General features: G+C 39.6%; 2 protein-coding genes across 6 annotated transcripts; one reads left to right on the top strand and one right to left on the bottom strand.

Moving 5' to 3' along the window:
* Positions 1 to 315: 315 nt before the first annotated feature.
* LOC122318325 (protein cereblon-like) lies at positions 316 to 11,848 on the top strand. Its single transcript, XM_043135573.1, has 10 exons — positions 316 to 627; positions 912 to 994; positions 1,093 to 1,170; positions 7,210 to 7,322; positions 7,405 to 7,470; positions 8,308 to 8,409; positions 8,540 to 9,110; positions 10,630 to 10,835; positions 10,946 to 11,109; positions 11,417 to 11,848. The coding sequence occupies exons 1-10, from the start codon at positions 497 to 499 to the stop codon at positions 11,550 to 11,552; spliced, it is 1,650 nt and encodes a 549-aa protein (XP_042991507.1). The 5' UTR covers positions 316 to 496; the 3' UTR covers positions 11,553 to 11,848.
* Positions 11,784 to 17,910, bottom strand: LOC122318323 (NADP-dependent malic enzyme-like). Of its 5 annotated transcripts, none has more exons than XM_043135568.1 (21): positions 17,723 to 17,910; positions 17,204 to 17,388; positions 16,019 to 16,139; positions 15,850 to 15,924; positions 15,463 to 15,614; positions 15,285 to 15,390; positions 15,083 to 15,148; positions 14,513 to 14,608; positions 14,338 to 14,409; positions 14,151 to 14,234; positions 13,958 to 14,056; positions 13,832 to 13,879; positions 13,700 to 13,753; positions 13,523 to 13,621; positions 13,337 to 13,426; positions 13,135 to 13,212; positions 12,912 to 12,986; positions 12,735 to 12,825; positions 12,377 to 12,505; positions 12,178 to 12,279; positions 11,784 to 11,980 (listed from the first exon to the last, which is right to left on the bottom strand). In XM_043135568.1, exons 1-20 carry the CDS (start codon positions 17,753 to 17,755, stop codon positions 12,191 to 12,193), a joined length of 1,842 nt encoding a protein of 613 aa, XP_042991502.1. In that variant the 5' UTR covers positions 17,756 to 17,910; the 3' UTR covers positions 11,784 to 11,980; positions 12,178 to 12,190. The 5 variants fall into 5 exon arrangements, with proteins under 5 accessions (XP_042991502.1, XP_042991504.1, XP_042991505.1 ...); XM_043135570.1 differs by adding an exon at positions 17,489 to 17,525 and having other exon boundaries at positions 11,784 to 12,279; positions 17,723 to 17,901; XM_043135571.1 differs by adding an exon at positions 17,489 to 17,513 and having other exon boundaries at positions 11,784 to 12,279; positions 17,723 to 17,901.
* Positions 17,911 to 18,228: the final 318 nt, after the last annotated feature.

Below are 18,228 nucleotides of genomic sequence, written 5' to 3'. Positions count from 1 at the left end.
TAGTTGTCCTCTGAATTTATTGTTTAGATGGTATTTTTTATGTAATGTCTTATAATTTATTAAAAAAATTAAAAATATAAATATAAAAAATGGAGAAAATTTAAAATTTTAATCTTTTCTTATTATATCTTCCGACGATCTTTTACTTTAATATATATTTTTATAATAAATTACGTGGTAGCCACATGTTAAGATAATATCTAAATGATAAGTTTCATATGGCCACTTAAAATACTCAAATTTAAAAAAGGTTTTTCTATATTTTTCCTCAAAAGAAAGTATTAATGTTATTGGTATCATCGATTAATTCGTATAATTTAGGTTTAAATTTTACCACAATTTCATTTGAAATTTTCCACTTGATTCGTACTCTATGCTTTTCTTGAGCGGGTGACTTTTCAGAGTCCAGTGTATGGGTTTTTAGCTTAGGCCCAAAGCCCAAAATCTATAACACCGAGTGAGGGAGAAGAGCACAGCTGAGAGAGAATCAGAAGAAATGGACGACAATCGCATATTGGAGATGGAGAGGCACAGGAGGGAGCAGATTCGAGAGCTCGATCTCGTGGAATTGCAGGTCGAAGAGGTAGATGACCACCGCGAGCCATCCAATGATGAGCTTGCCGCCACGTAAGTTCGCTAGTCTCTTCGTCGTTTGATTTCAAAAGCCTTTTTGTCTCCTATGGAAGCTGAATTAATGGATATGAAAAATTTGAGATTAATAGATATGGAAAATATGAGTTCAAGTTAAAATTTGCATGTTAGCTTGAACTCAATTAGCAATAGGGGATGGGTGTGCTTAATCTTTTTTTAATTTTTCCCTTCATAATGCTTTGGAATTGATTTCACTAATGTCGTTTTGATTATTTTCATTGGTTGCTGACTTTCCTACGTTTATTTCGTATAAATTAAAGTGATCGTGGTTATGGTGGTGCTACTTCGTCTTGCGAATTCACATTTAACACCCGTTTGGCTTCATCACATACGTATCTTGGCGGTAGGCATAGCCGCATATGATCTTCTGTTTTATGCATATACATATATTGATGTTCATCCAAAACATATAGGGTTTATGATATCACTTGCATGCAACAGAGGTTGAAGACACTCACCATCGGAAGGCTTTCTTGGAAGGCGGCGCCATCTTGAACCTCCCACTGTTTTATCTTGAAGGTCCTTATTTATCAATTTATGTAAAATATCAATGTATTGACTTTCAGTTCCAGTAGTGCAAAGTTATTCACGATTTTTTTTTATTTTTTTAAGAAATTTTATTAATAAGCATATTCCAGGTACACTAGAGGTATACATGTGAATACACCTATTTAGGATCTAGTAATTGATACAAGAAAATCTTGGAAACTGAGACCATTCAGCTCTAAAGCGATGGCCCACATAAATAAAGTCTTCCAAAAAAACCTCCCAAACTCTTATATGGAACGTTCCTGATCATCAAAAAGTCTATCATTTCTTTCACTCCAAATACACCAAAGAATACAAAGAGGAGCCATCTTCCATACAGCCGTAATTTGTGGTGTCCCCGCAATTCCTCTCCAACTTGCAATTCATTCTATCACTCTTCCCGGCATGACCCATGCTATATCCCTTCTGCTGAAGAAATAATTCCAGATTTCCCGAGCAAATTCACAATGTAAAAGTAAGTGGTCTACCGTTTCACCATTTTTTCTACACATACAGGACCATTCGGTTATGATTATGCCTCTTCTTCTTAGATTGTCCATGGTAAGAATCTTCCCTAATGCTGCTATCCATACAAAGAATGCAACCTTTTTAGGTGCTTTGCTCCTTCAAATGTTCTTCCAAGGAAAATTGTTGTGTCTTTGCTACATAGTAATTGTATCATAAAAGGAGCACATAGAAAACTTCCCTTTCCTCAAAGGTTTCCATACTATCTTGTCCTCACGTGTAGCATCAATAACCGTGTTATTAGCAAGCTGAGAAACTCCACCATCCCGGTAACTTCCCAATCATGTGCATCCCAGGTAAGACTTATATTCCACTCCTGTGCACCATTGCTTATTACCCTCAAATCAGCCACCATTGCTTCTTTGTCCCGATCAATTCTGAAAATATTAGGATAAACCTTATTTAGAACCGTGTCTTCCACCCACACTTCATTCCAAAAGCTAACCCTCATGCCATTTCCCACACAAAGACGAGTGTTACTAGCAAAGGTACACCAACCTTTCCTTACTTACTTCCATAACCCCACCCCATAACTCCCCCTACTTTCCTTAGAGCACCAACCCCCCCGTTCACTTCCATACTTCATATCAATCACTTCTTTCCATAAGGCTCCCCTTTCCTTGTTATACCGCCATAACCATTTTTCTAATAATGCCTCATTAAAGGCCCTCACATTCCAGATCCCCAAGCCCCCATCTCTCAACGGAGTACACACCTTATTCCACCCTACTAGATGGAATTTGAGCTCCTCGCCTAAGCCACTCCACAGAAAATCACGTTGAAGTTTCTCCATTTTTGTTGCTATGCTGGCAGGGAGAGGAAATAGAGACAAGTAGTATGTAGGAAGGTTGGATAGTGTGCTCTTGATAAGAGTGGTCCACCCCCCTTTAGTTAAATACAACCTTTTCCACCCGGCCAATTTATTCTCTAATTTCTCCAACACCTCCTCCCAAATTACCTTGGCTTTGAATGTAGCCCCCAAGGGGAGGCCAAGATACTTCAATGGCAAAGAAGAGACTCCGCATTCCAAAATGTTGGCCAACCCTCTAATGTTCCTCACCTCACCAACCGCAACCATCTCCGTCTTTGCAAGATTAATTTTTTACCCCGATACCGCTTCAAAACACAATAAAATGGCCTTCAAAGCTTGTACATGTCTTGCATTTGCCTCACAAAACAGCAATGTGTCATCCGCGAACAATAGATGTGAGATGTTAATGTTTCCCATTACAAAACCAGCCAAGAATCCCCCCTCCACCACAGCTGACAGCATTCGACTTAGGGCCTCCATTATGATGACAAATAAAAGGGGTGATAATGGATCACCTTGTCGTAGTTCCCGTGAGCTATTTAAAGAAGTCCACCGAATCTCCATTTACTAACACTGAGAAACGAGCCGTTGACACACAATGTCTTATCCACTTTCTCCATCTTGTCCCAAAACCACATCGACTCAACATGTATAACAAGAAGTCCCAATTGACATGATCATAGGCCTTTTCCATGTCTAATTTGCATAAAATACCTGGCTCTCCCAACTTGATCCTGTAGTCCAAACACTCATTTGCTATAAGAACCGAATCAGTATTTGGCGCCCTCTCACAAAAGCATTTTGAGTTTTAGAAATAATTTTATCCATAACTGTGCTCATTCTATTAGCCAGGACTTTAGAGATTATCTTATAAATGCTCCCCACCAGACTAATAGGTCTGAAATCTTGCACCTCTATAGCACCCTTTTTTTTTTGGACCAGTGCGATGAAAGTAGCATTCAAACTCTTCTCGAATTTTCCATATGTGAAAAATTCATGAAAAACCTGCATTATATCTTCTCTCACCAACTCCCAGCACTTCTGAAAGAAAGCCATAGTAAAGCCATCCGGGCCCGGTGCTTTGTCTCTATATTCATTTTCCTGATTACTATGTGTACCTCTTCCTCTTCAAATGGTCTCTCCAACCAAACCATACTACTTTGGTCGATATGCTCAAAAGCTAATCCGTCTAAAGTAGGTCTCCAATCATGAGGTTCTGATAACAAGTGTTCAAATTGTCCAGCCACATGATTCTTAATTTCAGCTTGATCTGTAAGTGCACCGCCATCCACGTTTAGGGACTCAATGGTATTGAACCTCCTGTGAGAGTTTGCAATGCGGTGAAAAAACTTCGTGCACCTATCTCCCTCCCTAAGCCACAATGCCCTTGACTTTTCTCGCCACGAAATTTCCTCCATAAGAATCACTATTTCCAAATCAGCAACGACTTGCCCTTTGCGATTGCTCTCATCTCCACCTCCCTCCAAGCTTTGTAACTCTTAAAACAGATTTTTTTTTTGTAGCGTAACATCACCAAATATTTGCTCATTCCATAACTTCAAATCCTTTTTCAAAGCCTTCAACTTTCCAGCCAATACATTACTCAAGTTGCCTTGTAAATGATATGAGCTCCACCATTGTCCCACCAGCTCCACAAACCCCTCATGTTTTAACCACATATTCTCAAATTTAAAAGACCTTCTACCCCCTGGGATCCCTCCACAATCCAGCACAATGGGAATGTGGTCCGAACAAATCCTAGGGAGCCTTTTCTGAGAGAGATCTGGATAATGTTCCCCCCAAGAAGGAGATATTAAGAATCTGTCTAGTCTTGACCAAGCTTGGTTTGAGGACCAAGTATAATCACCCCCCATTAGTGGTACATCCACTAATTCCAGCTCATAAATAATTTCTGAAAATTCCCTAATAGCAAGAGTTTGTCGACTCTCCCTCAATCTTTCGCTAGGAAATCTAGTCACATTAAAATCTCCTCCAATACACCATGGAACCTCCAACCATGAAGCCATGCCTGCAAGTTCATCCCAAAGCAACCGCCGCTCACAATCCAAATTAGGACCATAAACGCCGGCGAAAGCCCACACAAACCCATCTTCAAAGCTTTTGAACAAGCACCCCACCGAATATTCTCCCACACTCATCAATATTCTCCACCATCCTTTTATCCCACATAACTAAAACTCCCCCCGAGGCCCCTTTCGAAGGTAAATAGGACCATCCTGTAAATTGGCAGCTCCATAAACTCCTTATGACTCTTCTTGTAATAATCTTCAATTTTGTTTCCTGCAAGAAAATAATGTCCAGCTTCCATTGTCTCAACAAAGATCATACTCGGAGGTGTTTGTTAACCTCATCCAACCCCCTTACATTCCAGCTCAGAATTTTTGGCTTCATTTAACAACTGAAACAGCCCTTCCCTTATTTCTATTACGACTTGTACTCCCCTCCTTTCCATCCTTGCCATCATAATTGATAGACCAAGTAGGCCTTCTCAACTCCCTACTTTTTTTTTTATACAGCACCATGTTGATAGTGACTGGCCTCAATGGCTGTTAGCAGCGCCTTAAATTGGTCTTCGTAGCCCACACACGAGATCCCCACCACACTCTGCATCTTTATCACCTTGTTCAAGACCCAATTATGAGGTAAGGGAGTTATCATGCTTATTGGAGAAGGATCTTCCTATGAGAAATCCTCTCCCTCAAACAGAACCATTGAACCTTCCCCCTCCACCTCCCTTCTCTCCCTTTCTTCCACTTTTTCCCCTACCCGAGAGGCTTTAACGCCTTCTACATCTGGAATTTCAACTTCTTCCCCAGACCTAGGCTGTTCTTCACTTGCTAGGGGTTCCTCCTCCTCCAATGTCTTGGTCTGTGTCTGACCCAAGCTTTCCATCACACTCATTAGCCTTCTAGCAGTTCTTGGCTCACTCATCGGCGTGCTCTGGATCTCCTGCAGTGACATCGGGTTGCACAAAGTTAGTTCTGAAGTTGTCGGCGTTTTCTATCCCATTGGCGAGGTTAGCTCCTCATCCACAGACGTCGGGTTACACGCAAACAGGTCTAGGAAATCTCCGTCGTTGCCCAGAAGTTCCCCCTCTTCCGTAACAACTGCTAAGCTGGCCTCCACCGGACCACCATCTGCCTCCCCCGAGTCCACCGAAAAATTATGGGTCGATTTTGTCACCCTTGGCCCAAATATCAGCTCCGATATTGAAGATTTCGGCTTGGCCGAAATTTCGGATGAAGCGGGTAGCCTTCTCCCCCACCCACTTCTTTCTCGGGCTTGGGCCAAAATCCAACCCTTTACCTTTCAGCCTAGCCACCAAGTCTTGACCCACCAACACTTCTGGATCATGGCCCAGGTCCAAGCCCAAGCCCATGTTTCGTTTTCCTTCCGCTCGTTTGATAAGCCATTCAATTTTTTCCTGCATGGCTTTGACTTGTGTCATCAGCTCTTGTAACACACATTCCTCCCTTTCCATATTAAGACCATCATTTTCTCTGCCATTCCTACTACACTCTGGGTAGCAGCTGGAAAAACTACTCTCGGCATACCTACCCTACCTCTCGGTTTGTCCCCTATTCTGACATTGGAAAGCTGGTTACTAGACCTCTATTGAAGGGTCTCCCTATACGACCGAGAGGCATATTGCACAGCCTTCTCTGGTGGTGGTGGGACAGCAAGGCCTCTTCCCACCTCCCTCAGCACCTCCATCAACATCCTTCATCCCCTACCATCTTTGTCCTCTGGTATACAAACAGAGTTTCTATGGCCACCTCCTCCATATGCCACCACCTCCATGTATCCACCCCTGAAGTTGGAGCATCTCTGAGCAGTGTAACCTCTTCCTCCTTCTCGATGGGCAGAATAGAACACCTCCCTCCCACTTTTCAGACAATCCTTCATGGCTCTAATGAACCATCTAACTGTGTTCAGACCCAAACATATTTCTGTTATCACTCTTCTCCCTCTCTCGATAATGAACACTTGCACCCCATCTCTAAAAACCTCAAACTCCTTAGCTTCTATAACCACAAATTTCGAAAGCCCCATCCCACTCAAGATTTAGCAACCTCAAGCTTCACCAGAAGGAAAGTTTTCACTTTTCCTCATGAGAAAACTTTAGGTGTACGGAGAGAATTTTCTCTCTCTCCCTAAACCCTACACCCATACTTTATATGCCCCAGCCTTTGGTATTCACGATTTTTACCGAAAAATGGGTTCGGTTATTGAATAATCTAAAAATTTCTGAAATTTAAGAAGTGAGGAATCTGTATTTCGAGTTGTACCGAGCACTGAAGACAAATAATATCAAGGTTTTTGCCACATGTTTAAATAGCTGGCATTTATCTTATTAATATTCTTTATCAAACTTTTCTGGAGAAGATTTCATGCCTATGTGTGCAACTGTGCGTGTGAGTGTGTTCATTTTCCCCATTCATACTCTAATGGCTTTTGCACTATCATGCATAAATTCAGTTGTGATGGCCTCTACTTCAAAGAAAAGAGAATTTAGTTTACTGTTAATCCTTTTATTTTTGAGATCTCATGATGGTAGAGTGCACCACCTTGTTATCTGGTGTCTTTTATTATTCTGGGGATGCTTTCATTCCTCTTCTTTTTCGTCCCCTTATAGCTTTTTCTAAAATGGAGATCCGTGTGATATTTGCCAGGAGTTGTTCTGTTCCCAGGGGCCACCCTTCCTTTAAGAGTTATTCAGTCAAATTTTATAGCCACTGTCGAGAGAGCACTGACCCAGGTTGATGCTCCTTATATAATTGGAGTGGTAGGTGACCTCCTCCTGACTGCTTTTCACTTGATCTCTTTCTGGTTGGTATTTCTTCCTTGCTTTTGTCGAACTCTTTCAGGTCCGTGTGCACAGGGATCCTAACAACGGAAGAATAAGGTTTGCAACCATTGGGACGACAGCAGAGGTATAATTAAAAAACCCTGCAGCTTTTTCCTCTCCCCCCCCCCCCCCCTCTCTCACAGGTATATTTAAGAACTTCAGAGAATTACTTTATTACTTTTTTCCCTTATCATATTTAAGATCCAAACAAAGTTGTACTCTGCAGTGAACGAAAGAAACGCATAGAGAAAGAAATTTATTGAATTTATTCTGGGTTTGTTTCTCATGGTTTTATTGGGCTCTGTAATATCCTGAACTCTACTTATGAAAAAAATATATATAACTTGACAGAATTATCTTGTATTTATCATTTCACACATTGCTTGTGTGCTTTTGTATGTGCACGGACAACCCATTGATACAAGGATAACTTTTCATTGTGATCTGACGGATAATGCTACTTTTCCATTGATATGATCAGAACTTTTTCCTTTTAAATGGAGGTTGGAAGTACTTGGTTGTATGATGTGAACATTCATGTGGATTAATTTGGGCTATTATTTTCCCACCTAAAATTATTTGCTCTGGATAATAAATGTTTTCAGAGCCTAGACCAAGACATACCGAGAATCTTTCTATGCATATCCATGTTTCTTATGGCTGACATTTTATTTTTTTAAGTGGAGGCTAACAGTTGTAAAATTGATTGGGGCTCACGTTTGTCAGAAATGAAAGTGAAGCAATCTCTATCATGATACTGTTTTCATGCCCAATAAACCTGCTGGCAAAGTGCCTCTTTTAATGGGAGCTAGAGAAATTTTATGCATTTGGGAGTCTTCATTCAGAGTGTTAGATTTTGGGCTCTAATGCTTGTTATGTTACCTAGGGAAACAGCTTAATTCACTTGTTAAAACTTTTATAGATTCGGCAATACCGGCGGTTAGAGGACGGTTCACTGAATGTGGTTACTCGTGGCCAGCAGAGATTTCATCTACGGAGACCTTGGATTGATGTGGAAGGAGCGGTTAGTATGATATCTATGTTTATTTTCCCAAAGAAAGATTATCATGCTTGAATGATATTGTTTTCTTTTCCCTTTTCTAGTTACCTCTATCGATAAAAGCTTATATGGGTTATATCTTTCATCTTTTTAGCCATGTGGAGAGGTCCAAATTATCGAGGAAGATCAACCATTAAGAACTCCACGTGATGCATGTGGGAAATTGCCACCATTTTGTAGTCTTCGAAGCCCTATTGTCTCACTAAAGCGGCCTTCAAAAGTCTCTCATGATAAATTGCATCCCTATAGGGATGAGGACAATGTTTTGGATTCAAGTTCTGAAGAAAGCTTTGAGAGTGCACTCTCCCTTGTGGAAAGGAGAAGCCACCATTCCGTGGCTGATTCTTCTGATAGAATGGATGAATCAGCAAGCAGTGATGATGACAAGTTCTTGTGTGAGTCAGACCTACAATTTAGAAGATCTTTCCTGAATGACTCTGAATCCACAGGATCGTTGCATGAAGACCACAAGAAGCAAATTGAAAATGTCAAATTGGGATTGGGGACCAGTTCCACTCCCGGAAAGCTATCTTGCAAGGGAGAAGAGCCAGACACTTGTTGGGAAAAAATGGATTTCAACAAGTTCCGCAGGGTTCCAAGAGCATTCTGGCCCTATTGGGTGTACCGTATGTATGACTCCTACTGCCTTGCCGAAAGGGCTGCAGGTGACTTTTGTTCATCCCCATACACTCTTCCTTCCTTTCACCAATGTTGAGGTTTTGGACTTCAATCATGACTGAATATTGTACCTCAAGAGTCTTAAGTTCTGAAAACTCTCTTGTTTATTTACCTAAACAAAGTCTGTCATGTATCCAATCCAATGTTAGAAAACACTAGAGACATTAAATGTCAGCTGTAATTTAAGTCTTAAGGCTTTAATAATGTTTGCTTTGATCCTTACTTATCAAAAAAAAAAAAATGTTTGCTTTGATCCTTTTACGAAGCATGGGAAAGCTTTACAAATGTTGCTTTAGTTTGTCCATAGACTGAAAGGGGGAATAGTATGGCATGGTCTTCTGCTGGAAATGCTAAGTTTTCAGTTTCTTCTTACTATAGAGTTATGTCAAGTCATGGTAGTTGTGTTTTCCCATGGAAAAGTATTTGGAAAGTGAAAGTTCCTCCCAAGGTTGCTTTTTTCTGTTGGGTGGCTTCTTTGGGCAAAGTTTTGACAACTGATAATCTTAGAAGGAGATGACTGTTTATTTCTGATTAGTGTGTTATGTGCAAAAAGGATGGAGAATCTGTAAATCATCTTTTCCTTCACTGTGAAGTGTCTAGATTCTTGTGGGATGAGGTTCTGAGCTTGACAGGTTTGCATTGGGTGATGCCCAAAGATGTGGTGGATTTAATGGTTGGATGGAAGGGTTTGAAGGGCTGTAAGAAGGCAGCGTCTGTTTGGAAGATGATTCCTCCTTGTCTCATGTGGTGCTTGTGGATAGAAAGAAATAGGAGATGTTTTGAAGAGAAAGAACATACTTTGGAAGATCTTAGGGTTTTTTTCATGGGTACTTTGGGTTTTTGGGCGAAAGTTTATGTAATGGTGGATAATTTTCTGAACCTGTTTTAGTTTTCTGAGTTTTTTTCTTTTTGTTTTCTGGAAGTTGTAGGTTTATCCGTTGTATACATCCTGTGTACTTTGGCTTATGCCTATTTCTTCAATAATATTATTACTTATCAAAAAAAAAGTTTGTCCATAGACAATAGATAAATCTGCAAAATTGTCTTGAATTTTGTAGAATCAAACTTCTTAAGGTTTTGGGATAGAGATGAGAATTTTGAATTTGAAATGAAAGTTTAAAATATTATTTTTAGTATTATTATTATGTTGGAATTTGAAAAAATTATATTGAGATTTGAAAAAATTGAATTATTTATTATATTTTGTGTGGAGATTTGAGAAAATTGTAATGATAAGATGAGAATTTTGAATTTGAGATAAGAATTATCATCTACCAAACCTGCCCTAATCTTATATGATTCGTAATTCCTCCTCAAAGGAAATAAAAAAAATGGAAAAAGCCTCATTTACTCCAGAGTATCTTAGCTGTGCTTGATTGGTTCAGGTGGAAAATTGCAGTATCTAGTGAAGTTTCAGATCTTATGAAACAAAGGGAATTTTTCCTCCGGATTTTGTTTTCTTTATCTCAGTTGATGATACTCATGCTTCTGCTCTCGATTTTGCAGATATGTGGAAAAAGATAGTCGGGGCACCCAGCATGGATGGCCTTATTCGGACGCCTGACCATATGTCATTTTATATTGCCAGTAAAATCCCTGTTTCTGAGTCGACAAGGCAGGAGCTCCTAGAGATTGATGGGACTTCATATAGATTGCGTCGGGAAATTGAGTTGCTTGAGACTGTCAATCTTATTCGATGTAAAACTTGTCAGGTTATATCTCATCTTCATTTGATCCTCTGTGTGCGCGCGCTTTTGCTAACTAGTATGTAGCGACTCATGTTTGCCTAATGATTCCGTTCTTTCCTTTTTCTTTGATGCAGACGGCAATTGCGAGGCGGAGTGATATCCTGGTCATGTCCAGCGAAGGTCCTCTTGGTGCTTACGTGAACCCAGAGGGCTTTGTACATGAGATAATGACTCTTTACAAAGCAAATGGCTTGGCGCCAAGAGGGCGACCACAGATAGAATACAGCTGGTTTCCTGGGTACGGTATTTATCCATTGTTCTCATGTCCTTGTGCCTAGTTCGAAAAACATCTACTTGTGCTATTTTACCCAACACAAGTAAAGTGTGAACTGACTGATTGTTAAGGCCAATGAAAAGCGTGCCTGGAACCTTAGACGCGAGCAGGGAAATGATTGTTTGTTAACCCATTCTCTTAATGTTATAATTATATTCCTGCTATTGTCTGCTAATATAGATGTAGAAGTAACTTGTGGTACGATCATGATGCAACTCTTGGGTGATCCTTGTCCTGGGAGATGCAGTTGACAATTTGCCATTTTTTGCAGGTATGCATGGACGATCACTAACTGTGCCACTTGTGAAATTCAAATGGGGTGGTTATTCACGGCCACAAACAAGAAGTTGAAGCCCAGATCATTCTGGGGGATTAGGAGCTCTCAAGTTGCAGATGACATGCAGTGACCGCAAAGTTATCAGGTGCTTCCCTGAACGTTCCAGTAACTATGTAATAATATTAATGTGTTAGGGCTTCGTGTCAATCTCTCAGATGTGTAATGTGTTGGGTTCATTTGCGGTGCCTTCTGCTATCCATGAATGAATAGATTTTCGGCTGGTAACATAGTTACATATACATGGGGTACATAATTACTTGATAAAAGGTTTGTGATATGTTGGTCTTTGATGGGAAGCATGTGACAAGCTAAATCTTATTTCCAATATTACCTTAACCATCCAATGGAACAGATTTTTGCTCTATACATCTCACATCTATGACACACCCATGTTGAGCCGAATTGACCCCAAGTGCCCCCACATCAGTCGGTTGGCATCAGGTACATAATCACAACGATTCTTTCTGGTATCAGAATATTATTCTTTCGACTTAGAATCTGAAACATTGAGAATCTTCTAAGAGTAAAAAAATAATTTTTTTGGCTCCCTCATCTTTGAAGAAAAAGGGAAACAAAATATTTATCATCCTAATAGCAACATCACAACCCCGACTGCACTTGACGAACTAGAGTTCTATATAGGAAAACCAATCACCCCGGGGGTCTGTTAGATGCTCGGGTAAGTTGAAACTTACAAATGGAGGAATTTCAAAGATAGCTTCGGTAGATTGGGGTGTACATGCAGCTCTCTGCATACTTGAAAAGATCCTTTGGTTGAGGGAGACGAGAACCAAGACCTATAAAGCAATTAAATTATGCAGCAATGTTTAACAGTCCAGGCATCTTTTGAGTGAGCTGAACAAATCAGGAACAAAAAAAAAATAAAAGACTCACCAAGTTGATATGCCTTAGCAGCGACATCAGCAGCAATGTGGGCCGATATCTTTCTGATATTGGAGAATGGTGGGTAAATCAGCCCCTTATCAAAGTTTTCCTGTGTCACTTGTGCAGCCAAAGCTTCCGCTGTTGGAAGAGGGGAAAAGAAGACAGAAGTTAAACCATGAACCTAGCAAGACCATTTTGATTAAACGAAGAACAACAATGAAGAAACATGATTCCTATTGACTTTTTTTCTTTGCATTCTTCCACTCTTCCATTCATTCCCAAGTTCCCATTGGTTTCCATTATCAACTTGGTTCCTACAGTTATCCATCATCGGGTTTGAATTTCACCCATTCTTTTGTGTACTTACAAGCTGCCAAAAGCATGTCATCATGCACTCGAATTGCACCAGAGATGATCAAACCCAAACCAAAACCAGGAAAGATGTAAGCATTGTTGGCCTGAATGAAATGAATAAGTGAGCTTCAAAATCTTTGTAATAGGGGGTAAAGAGTCATTTAAGATATATTAGAGTTTAGGACCTCACCTGGCCGGGCACAAAAACTCTCCCATCATACTCGACAGTATCAAATGGGCTTCCACTGGCAAAGATTGCTCTGCCCTGCATATTGGCAGAGGTCAAGGGTCATGAATCATGATGGTATAAAAAGAGTGATACTAGTTCATTTAGCCATAATATTTCCATTTTCAAAATGCAAGAAATGTGGAATCTCAAATTAAAAATCCAAGAAAGAGAAACAGAATTCTACCTTGCTCCATTTATAAGCTTCTTCAGCTGTACACTCTGATTGTGAAGTTGGATTGGAGAGAGCTAGAATAAGAGGTTTCTACAATCCAATCACCTATCTCAATCTCATACTTATTGTTGATAATTAACATCAATATCAGACTTTCTTTTACATTATATACATATATTCGACAGTATGGGAGAGAGAGAGAGAGAGAGAGAACCTCATTGAAAGATGCCATGGCCTCAAGCACCTCTTTTGTAAAAGTCTTTCCCACTCCTGACGATCCTATCAGCACTGTTGGCTTGATTGCCTGACATATTGGAAGCATAGTATAAGATTACCTGAAAATTTCCTTATCAAGTAATCTTTTAGGAAGACGAAGCAAGACCCGGAACATTTTTCACACCTTGACAGCATCTAAGAGTCCCTTAACAGGTTCATGGTCATGAGCCCATGGCTTCTTAAAGTGTTGAAGTGACTCCCGACGGGAGCTAACAATCAGTCCCTGCAGTTAGTATAACGTTATAAGTGATTATATTTGGGAAGAGGTGGGGGCGGCTCAGATGAGCTTCCTAGCCATTACCTTTGAGTCCACAAGCCAGATCTTTTTGCGGGTATGTTCCAGTGGAGCTTTTGTCTGTGTGAAGTAAACAAAACAAGATCGTAGATTGTTCGCTGAACACAATGAAAATGGTCTAGATGAAGAAATTAATACCTGTTTTGACACCTCCAGTGCAACAAGCTCCGCTATGCCAGTTCCAGCCTTCAGTAAACAAGGGACAAGAGTTAGGACAAAAAAAGGTAAAAGGAGCTTCAAAGGCAAATGGAATTTGAGCCTCACTTCTCCAGCACCGAGGAACAAGAAAGTGTGGTCAGCCAAGGTTCCACCAACTAATTTCAAGGCTGCAATAATCCCTGCTAATACCACAGATGCTGTACCCTGAATCAAATTGAAAGAGGTCGCCTTTAGAGAAAACATTACCAACTTGAAATGAAGATGTTATTAACGGTCAAAAAGTTTTCGAAGTAGTCACTTGTATATCATCATTAAAGACAAGGTGAGTTGAGCGGTATCGTGACAGCAGCTCGAATGCGTTATGGTTAGCAAAATCCTCAAACTGGGGAAAAGGGTTAAAGATTAAGATGACAGTAAAACAAGGTGAAAAAAACTCAAAAAAGTACAAAAACCATGAAATTTAGTTAGTTGAAAATGAAAAAGACCTGTACTAGAATCTTCTCCCCATAGTTCTGTTTAACTGCACACATGAACTCATCAAGCAGCTCTGTATATTCCTAAATCAACGTGAAAAACCACCTCAATAATACAGAATTTGAAATAGTTAAACAATTGCAGTAAACTGAACAGAAAAGGGTAGAAGACAAGAACATAAAAAACCTGCCCAGTTGCCCTCTTATGCCTAAGCCCAGTATAAAATTCATCCTTCAACAGCTGCTCATTGTTTGTGCCAACGTCAATGGTTATCGGCAAGCACTGTAGACAATAAATTCAGATTGTAAATTACAATGATGAAGGTTCTTTGAATTTATTTACCAAAAACAAGGGTTCGATTACTTTGTCAATCTGTTGACAAATAATTAATCAAAAGTCTCCGCAAGAGGAATTTATCAAACTACACCAAGAGGAAATTGTTACCATAACCTACCAAGTCGGGCCAAATTATACAAAAAAGGCATAAACAAGTTTCGGATAATGGAACCTGCACTGTTGGGACTAACGTGAAACTCAGGAAAAAGGTATTGAAACTATGCAATTACTTCAAATTTTATTTGCAGTTTTTGGCCAATATATTTGGTTAGGATTGGTCAAAACAAAAGTGCATTGGAAAAAATAATACCAAGAACCTTAGACTTGACTTAAATCCACCTTAATAAGCGTCTTATTTCAAAGAGCGTAAGGAGAAACTACGAAAAAACCCAACGAAGAAAATAGAGGAATAGTGCTTACTGCTGAAGGACGAACTCCTCCTAGTGCTGTATACAGAGAAAGTTTTCCAACAGGAATTCCCATTCCCTGCACAGATTTGAGATGATCATGTCAAGGAAGTTGATGGTAAACTCAACTGTGATGTGAGGTGGGAGATAAGACTGTGAGTTCCAGGTCGTGATTTACAAAATATGAAATTCAAATTTAATCGGACATGCCATACCTGGCTGCCAAGATCCCCAAGCCCTAAGATACGCTCACCATCAGTCACAACAATAACTTGAACAGACTTCTCCGGCCAATTTTTCAAGACTTCAAGGACCTTCCCCCTAAAAATTGACAAGCATTCATAACCTGCTCCGGGCTATTGAGAACATCAACAAAAAAATCAGAAATTATACTTCTCTTTCAAACTGATGTAAAGGCCCTGTGGACGCCTGAAAATGCTCCCATATTTCTGACAAGCCTCACCAACAGTTGGAGTGTAGACAACTGGAAGTAGTTCCTCAACATTATCAATTAGGAGCTTGTAAAACAGCCTTTCATTTCTTTCCTGTACAATAATACAACAACGTTGCACTAGAGCTTCAATAGGAGTTCCTTAAATATTGGCTGCACAGCCTGAAACATGATTGGCTTCACCTTCACCTAAAAAGAAATTTCAACTTTTCCCCCCTTGTTTTGAGTATGACCTCTATGAGGGGCACGAGAAAATTAACTTAATCCAGGAAGCAAACTATGTTTACCAGTTCCAAAGCCAATATAAAATTAGGCAGGTGAACAATTACCTGAAGATCCATCATGGCCATGTACTTATGCAATGGAACTTTATATTGGCGAAGATTGTGGATTATCTTCTTTTCCTAAACATGATAACCATAGAAAACAATCACAGATTATCCATTTAGGGTCGAGCACAAATTGTCTAACCAACCTAAACATGGTCATTTAAATAACCTGAAGCTCCTGAGAAAGTACTGCCGGAGGCAGAAGGCCACGAAGGTAATGGGCATCTCTCTCTTTCTCAGTGAAGGCAAGCCCTTTGTTGTGGCGTGGATCCCGCAGCAATGTGTACCCACTGTAAAATGAATACCGCTCATCAAAAACCCAATATGCATTCCAGCTTTGCTACTTGATGCCATTACCCGACGATATGGATTAATCAACCAAGAAATGAATGCGCAAAAAGGAAAAGTTTTCAGAATGGTTGGTAAGAATGAGTACCGCTAAGGAACAACAAAAAAGCAATGAACAGCCAGTCTATAAGCTTCTTTAAATTGGGACAAAATTAGAAGGAATCTATAAAACTGAAGCTGAAATAACAGAGTGCAACAATTTCATTTAGACACTAGAAGCAAAATCTTAAATTGGCATGACACCAGAATTTTGGACAGGAAATTTAGCACACTTTCTTAAAGTCTTTATGAATGGAGTAAGGCCTGCATTTAGCCTTCTTCTCGGAGGATGCTACAGCCAACGAGTTTTATTATGCTTGTCGCGTACTAATCTGCGTATCAATACTGATTACTTCATATTTAAAATTTAAATTAGTACTGTTTTCAATAAAATCTACTTTTTTATCAATCACATTAAATTAATATACGTATTAATACATAATTATACTTACAACTGAATTTTTCCTATTCTATAACTCGATCACTTGTCCATCAGAAATTTCAACGAAAAGGACATGTAACGACATATTTAATCATTTTCACAGTAAGCCCAAAACGACAGTTTCGGAAAACAACAAAAAGGAAAAGCTTTTTACTGTTTTACACTACTAGATATCCTACCTTCTACGTATAAAAAGCCTCAAGAAACAAAGACCGAACTAATGGGGCGGGGGGAGAAGCTCGGAAGATGTTAAACTCTATAAAAGAAGATCACGTAAACAACAACAAAAATTAAAATAAAGATTATTTTCCATTTGGACTGAGAAAAGAAGAAATCAAATCAATTTAAGAAAGTTGATACATATAAAGATATTAAAAAGTATGAAGCATCGAAATCCAATGCAATGTGGAGACAAAAGAGCCAAATATTATATGTAAAGAAATGCAATTTAACTAGAAATGCAGACCAAAAATAAAATAAAACAGCAACTTCTTACGTCCATTCATTTCTGATTTTTACTCTCACCTAGCAACAGAGACAGTCCAGGGAGTAACAAGCTGATCCTCGGTGACCCTATCCTCACCGTACACATCCTCAAGACCACCTCCAAAACCAGACTTACCCTCCACATCCACCAACGAATCGCCACCGTTCCTCATCTCCTTCATTGTTCTCTGCATCAGCGCTCCTCTTCCGACACGCAACAGTCTCTGCAAATACCAGGTGCTTAAACAAAACCAACGCGGAATACCAAAAATAAAAACACCGACACGAAAAGCAGAAAGGTTTGCATAAACAAAAGCCAGAAACCTCCTTTTATAGCCTCCTCCTCTCCCTGTAGTTGTTTCTTAGTTGGATTATTGCAAAAGGGTTGAAAAGGAAAAAAGAAAAGGAGTTAGGTTTCAACGACAAAGAGAAGGTGGAATACGCACGTTAAAGAGATGTGTGGTCATTATTCTACATTGATTATTTCCAATGTACAAAAATGGGGGTTGCAAGAGAAGTCAAGTGAGATTACGAAGTCACGACGTTTTTTGAGCGTACCAGAATATTGATGCTCTTGCTCAACGAGATCATATTAATGAAGGAGCGTGTGAAGGCAGGCGGTGTTCTTTAATAATGCGAGGAGTCTTGGCTTCGAAAAAAAAGTGAGAGTGTGGCCGTCGTAAAGAAAGATTTTCTTACCCCGTGTTTGGGGTTATAGAAAGTATGGCCATTGGTCCATTTCCCACGAAATCCTCTCACTGAGGGATCAGGCGATGAGAATATTTATGATTTGTGGTAGTGTACGGTGAGGATAGCGCCAAGTAGGATCGAGTTGTCTACCCTTGTACTGTCTTTGTTGTATCGTAAGATTCGGCATTTAGTGGGAAGGTTTGGAAATTCAAACTTTTGTTTTAAAACTATTTAAATTATTTAAAACTATTTAAAACTATTTATTAAAACTAATGTTTTAAATTTTCATCTCAAACTCAAAATTTTCATCTCTACCACCAAACCTCCTCGTCTCGTTTGGATATAGAAACAGTTTCATCCTATCTTATTATTAT

This window comes from Carya illinoinensis, chromosome 8 (genome assembly GCF_018687715.1).
Source record: "Carya illinoinensis cultivar Pawnee chromosome 8, C.illinoinensisPawnee_v1, whole genome shotgun sequence".
NCBI lineage: Eukaryota > Viridiplantae > Streptophyta > Magnoliopsida > Fagales > Juglandaceae > Carya > Carya illinoinensis.
The sequence above is the reverse complement of the archived record's forward strand: the minus strand, read 5'-3'. Positions and strand labels throughout refer to the sequence as shown.

Coding starts and splice junctions, on each gene's coding strand:
- LOC122318323 (XM_043135568.1), bottom strand. CDS start 17,755: ATGATCTCGTTGAGCAAGAGCATCAATATTCTG. Junction 15,925..16,018: donor TACTTTCTCAGGAGCTTCAG/GTTATTTAAATG, acceptor TATCATGTTTAG/GAAAAGAAGATAATCCACAA. Junction 15,391..15,462: donor TACATCAGTTTGAAAGAGAA/GTATAATTTCTG, acceptor GTCAATTTTTAG/GGGGAAGGTCCTTGAAGTCT.
- LOC122318325 (XM_043135573.1), top strand. CDS start 497: ATGGACGACAATCGCATATTGGAGATGGAGAGGCACAGGAGGGAGCAG. Junction 10,836..10,945: donor TTCGATGTAAAACTTGTCAG/GTTATATCTCAT, acceptor TCTTTGATGCAG/ACGGCAATTGCGAGGCGGAG. Junction 11,110..11,416: donor GAATACAGCTGGTTTCCTGG/GTACGGTATTTA, acceptor CATTTTTTGCAG/GTATGCATGGACGATCACTA.